The 6,101-nt window shown below is 37.7% G+C and overlaps 1 protein-coding gene across 1 annotated transcript in view; it reads left to right on the forward strand.

Moving 5' to 3' along the window:
- The window catches only part of ift74 (intraflagellar transport 74), a 129,188-nt gene extending 127,743 nt beyond the window's left edge, over positions 1–1,445 (forward strand). The window contains exon 19 of the mRNA XM_072588990.1: positions 649–1,445. Coding sequence (XP_072445091.1) covers positions 649–764 — 116 coding nt within the window. The 3' untranslated portion in view covers positions 765–1,445. The remainder of the gene's footprint in view (positions 1–648) is intronic.
- The last annotated feature ends 4,656 nt before the right edge of the window (positions 1,446–6,101 follow it).

Here is a 6,101-nt window from a genome sequence, read left to right on the forward strand (position 1 = left end):
AGTATAATTTTCTTTATTAGCCAAGGTTGGGGTGGGTTATGCGAGAACTGCGCGAAAACATTTGTTACACTGCAACAAACTTCTGGGGAAAGAAAAGGTACAGATGAAATGTCTCAGAATATTACTAATACTGGAGAATTATATTTACAAGAGGAGATATACTGACATTGTTTTCTTTGGAAGAGAAGGATCTAAGGGGAAATTTAATTGAGAGGTATAAAATTATGAGGGACTTAAGAGTTGATTGGAAAGAACTATCCCCTTGACCACAGAACATGGTAGAAGGCTAGAGATGATTTGAAGGTAAAGGTTTTCACTCACCAGCTAATGGGATATTTGGATCTCACTAACTATAAGTGTAGAAAATGCAGAAACCCTCATCATATTTAAAAAATACTTTGGTAATTACTTCAAATGCCGTAAGCTATAGGATTGAGGACTGAGATCTGTAAAATGGGACTACACTAGATAACTTTCAGCTGATACTGGCATGCCAAATTCCTGCATTCGGGGACATGAATTAAAATGATTCTCTAACATTTTTAGATTACATCACTGAATACGTTAACTGTAGGTGTCTCATAATTCTAACTCACTTCTGTAAACTGTAAGTTACAATTATGTTATTTCCTTAACTCTATTTAACAGTCATTGCTACAAAGGGTATAGAGAGTGACTACCAGCCAGTGGTGAAGAATGTGGCTAAACAACTTGCAGAGTTCAACAAAATGCTTCAAGAGGCTCTTCAAAACAGCAGAAATTGACCTAAACTTCTTCCTGACTAATCTGGAAGGACATTAAAGAATTTTTTTTTTCAATTGAGAAATTTTCAGAAGAGGAAAAGCTGATACTTTATAGTTGTATAATCATTTCTTAAAGCACAGTTGTATTTTTTTCCATTTTATTTTGCCCAGTATTTGATCTTTTATTGAAAGTATTTATTGCACGTAGGTTCTCAGCACCAACAATAAAACATTGTTCTAGTATATTTTGTTTTATATAGGTTTTGAACCTGAACTCCATGAGCTTCTAGATCCTGGGGAAATAGAATGCAAGATTGTAAGGTGTATGATCAAGCTTAAAAACAAGAAACAAGACCAACACTTTCCGTATTAATCAAATAATTAGACAGGCTCATGTTTTTGAAATACTTGGAAACAAAATAGTTAAGCTAGCAGTACAATAAGAGGAAGCCATTAGCTGAATTCCGTCTCGTGGTTACTTTGAGCCAATGATATAAGTGCTTCATAAAAACTATTTACTGCCTTGGAAGGTAGTTGATGATATGGTTAAGACTGCTTCTGTGTTGCACTTTGCATGCACCTGTCTTTGTATTAAGGAATTTGAGAAGGGACTTGTTGGACAACAGAAACTACTCTTTTTCATGTAATAGAGGATTTTGTCTCATCAGTTCTTTAATTTCCAATTAAATGTATCAAACAGCATTTGAGTTGCATATGTATTCAACATCTCTGAATTTGTTGATGACTGCAATTTACTTTTGTGAATTTTTTTATTGTGCACTGACAATTTAAACCTATTCTTGTGCTATTTAAGAAGTCCAGTGAAAATAATTGGAACAATTATGGATTTATTTTGTGAAGTGCTTTTTTTAAAAAACACATTTCATCACTTTATCTTTTCCAAAAAATAATAATGCTGTCAGCCATCAACCAGAGGTTTCAAGGGTGATAGTGGTGAAGTAAAGATGAATATCAGCAATGTGCATATGGAAACTGACTACCTATCAATGGATTGTCAGTAAGGGGTAGCATGAAGAGGAGGGAGTCTATGACAGCATTTTGGGTGCTTCAGAGCTAATGATGCAGAGAAAATCAGCCATCACTGGAGGTTCTTTGATTTTGATCATGTGGATAGGGATAGAACACGAGCAGGTCCACTAATCGAACAAAGGAGAAGTTGTGATGCAGAATGGTGTGGTCAACTGTATCAAAGACAACAAATAGGTCAAGCAAGATGGGAGATAATGCACTATATGAAAGATATATACTAGTAATCTTAAACATTACTGAGCTCTTCAGGAAATCAGGATCACAGCAAGAAAAGTGGGGTGTAAATTCACATTTTCTTCAATGATATGAAATGAAGAAGCCAATATCATAATTTATTTTCTACTGACATCAAAATGTCAATATTCATGTATCATTAATCAGAAGAAAAACAATTCATCAAACACTCATGGTTAGGACTGTTAAAAGGATGATGAGATGCCTCTGGTCCTTTGTACACCAGAGCTAATTACTTGCTTAGTACAGACCATGTAGATGATGGGTGGCATTCAGCAATGTAATATTTGCAGAACTGTTGTTCAGGTTACTTTTGTACGATAGTATTTCTTGAAGATAAGTTATAAAACCATACATAGAAGCAGATGTAGGCCCATTGAATCTGCTCTACCACATATTCATGGCTGATTTGATAACCTTCAATTCTGTTAGCCTGCCATTTCCCCAAAACTCTTGATACCGTTACTGATTTAAAATCTATCTCAGCCTTGAATATACTTAATGACCTGGTCTTGGCAATCCTCCTTCGTAAAAGATTCTACAGATTGACCACCCTCAAGAAGAAAATGTGTGACCCCTTACTCTGATATTGTGACTTTAGATCTAGACTATCCCACAAATGGAAGCAGTTTTCTGCATCTACTCTGTCAAGCCCCTTAATAAGGTTTCCTCTCAATCTTCAAAAGCCCAATCTGCTCAGCCTGTCCTCTCCAAAATCCTTCTATACCTGGAATCAATCTAATGAACCTTTTTGAACCTCCCTTCAATCGCCGAATATTTTTCCTTCATAAAAGGACCTGAATCATTCACAGTATTCGTGTAGTCTGATGCCAATGTCTTGTTTAGCAAGACCTTTTTTATACTCCACTGCCTTTTAAATAGATCAAAAGTCCATATGGTAGTAAAGACAGGAAGACATTATTATTTCCTTGCATACACAGGAAGGCAGGTTATTACCTGAGTGGCTATAAATTGAGGGAAGGACCCATACATTGAGACCTGGATGTCCTCGTCCCCCACTTGCTGAAGTTATGCATGCACATGCAGCTGTTGGCAAATGACATGTTCACCTTCACAGTGAGAGGGTTCATGTGTAGAAGCAGGGATGTGTCGCTGCAATTATGTAGAGCCTTGGTGAGACTATACCTGGAAAATTGTATGCAGTTTTGGCTTTCTTATCTGAGGAATGATTAGCTTGCTCTAGAGGGAGTGCAGCATAGGTTTGCCAGACCGATTCCTGAAATGATGGGGACCGAGTTTGAGGAGAGGTTGAATCAATTAGGATTATATTGACTGGAGTTCATATGAATGTGGAGGTATCTCACTGAAACCTATAAAATTCTAAAATAGGACTAGACAAGGTAGATGCAGGAAGTGTGGTTCCCCAAAGGATGAGGGCAAAGAGGTGGGGAGCCCAGAACCAGGAGACACACTCCAAGGATAGGGGTAAACCATTTACAACTAACATGTGTAATTCACTCCCAAAGAAAGCAGTCAACTGTAAAACATTTTATGATTTCAAGGAGTTGGATAAAGCACATGGACTATGGGATTAAAATGTATGAGAAAAGCAGGAACTGGAAATTGAATTGGATAATCTGTCATGATTGTAATGAGTGACAGATTAGGCTTGAAGGATTAAATACCCTACTGTTTATTCCCTATTACCTACTGAACTTGGATGCTAGCTTTTTGTGATTTATGCACAGGGATCCCCAAGTCCCTCTGTAAAGCAACATTCTGCAGTCTTTGTCAATTTACATAATATTCAGGACTTCTGTCCTTTCTGCCAAAGTACATAACCTCACAGTTTCCCATCCGTGAATCCAGCTACTACATTTTGCTCATTCACTTAACCTCACTATGTCCCTTTGTAGACTATTTGTGTTATCCTCACTACTTGTCTTCCCACTTATTTTTGTCATCCATAAATTTGGCAACAGGACATTCACTTGGTCTTCCGGTGTGGCGCTCCGCTAGCTACAGGTTATCATTTGAAAATGACATCCTTATCACAAATATTGGTCTTCTATTAGTTAGCCAATCCTGTATCCATGTTAATATATTATCTACAACACCATGAACTGTCATCTTATTAAATAGTATTTATCAAATGCCTTTGGAAGTCCAAATATATTACATCAACTAGTTCTCCCTTATCTATTGTTCTTGTCTTACCTCCTGAAAGAAGTTGAATAAATTTGTCAGGTATGTATCATCAAGCCATTCTAACTCTGCTTGATTTTATTATGTATTTCTAAATGCTTTGTTGTTACATCCTGTATACTATATTCTGGTATTTTTGAATGGGAGACATTAAGCTAATGGGCCTATAGTTACCTTTTTTTTATCTCCCTCCTTTCTTGAATATGGATATTACATTGGCAGTTTCCTATTCTAAGATTTCTTGGAACATTGTTATCAGACATCCACTATCTCTGCAGTTGACATTAGCTGAATTCTAGCTAAACAAATGCTACACTCAGTATGATTATTTGTGCTCTGAAGCCTTCAGATGGCAGCACCATTCAACTAATGGCTTAGCAGGAAGAGATAAAAGAAGCTTCTCAAAAATTGCTTCCTCTTTTAATAAATGTAACTAGTGATATCTAGTCAAAAATGCTTGATTACTCTTTGGTTTTGAATGAAAATAATTCCAACTTCCTCTTTTTTTTTATTCATGCATAGAATGTGGCCATCACTGCCTAGACCAGCATTTATTGCCCATTCTTAATTGCACTTGAGAAGCTGGTGTGAGCTTCCTTCTTGAACTGCTGCAGTCCATTTTGTTTAAGAAGACCCACACGACTTTACAAAGAGAGTTCCAGGAACTCGACCTAGCGACACTAAACAAACAGCAATTAAATTCCAAGTCAGGATGGTGAATGGCTTGGATGGGTATGCAGGTTGTTGTGTTCCCGTGTATCTGCTGCACTTCTAGATGGTAGTGGTCATCAGTTTAGAAGATGTTATCCAAGGATCCTTAGTGAAAATCTGCAATGAATTTTGTAGATGGCTCCTACAGAGCCTTGGTAGTGGAGGGATTAAATGTTTGTTGATATGGTGCCAATCAAATGGGATGTTTTGGTCTGGATGGTGTCAAGTTTCCTGAGTGTTGTTGGAACTGCACTCAACCAGACAAGTGGAAATATTCCATCACACTTATGACATGTGCTTTTCACATCAGGCTTTGAGGAATCAGGAGGTGAGTCACTTGCTGCAGGATTCCTAGCCTTGCACTTGTAGCCATTGTATTTATCTGGCTCGTCCAGTTCAGCTTCTGATTTTGTTTATTATTGTCACATGTATTGAGATACGGTGAAAAGTATTGTTACATCCTATCCAGGCAAATCATACCCTACACAAATAAACCAGGGTAATAGAACAGAATGCAGAATATAGTGTTATTACTATAGATAAAGTGCAGAGAAAGAACAACTCAAATATATTAGATGTCCATTCAAAAGATTGAAAGCAGTATTTTTGAATCTGTTGGCACACATTTTCAAACTTTGCATCTTCTGCCCAATGGAAAAGGGTTTAAAAGTGTATTGCTGAGGTGGGAGGGATCTTTGATTATGTTGTCTGCTTTTCTCAGGCAGTGGGAAGTATAGACAGATTCGATTGATGGACGGCTGGTTTGCATGATGGAATGGGCTGAATTCAAAACATTCTGTAATTTCCACCCCTGGTGGTTCAGTGGTTAGCACTGCTGCCTCCCAGCACCAGAGAACTGGGTTCAATTCCATTGTGCAACTGTGTGGAGTTTGTACATTCTCCTCATGTCTGCATGTTTCCTCTGAGTGGTCTGGTTTTCTCCACAATCTAAAGATTTGCAGATTAGGTAAGTTACCCATGCTAAATTGCCTCTCGTGTTCAGGGATGTGTAAGTTAGATATATTAGTCAGGGGTAAAAGTTGAGTAACAGGGTGGGATACTCCTCGGAGGGTTGGTGTGGACTTGTTGGGCTGAAGGGCCTGTTAGCAAGTTTTGAGAAGATTTGTAGCTCAGGTTGAGGTTCTGGATATAGGTTTGCTCACTGAATTGGAAGGTTTGTTTCATCACCATACCAGG

This window comes from Chiloscyllium punctatum, chromosome 2, assembly GCF_047496795.1.
Source record: "Chiloscyllium punctatum isolate Juve2018m chromosome 2, sChiPun1.3, whole genome shotgun sequence".
Lineage (NCBI taxonomy): Eukaryota > Metazoa > Chordata > Chondrichthyes > Orectolobiformes > Hemiscylliidae > Chiloscyllium > Chiloscyllium punctatum.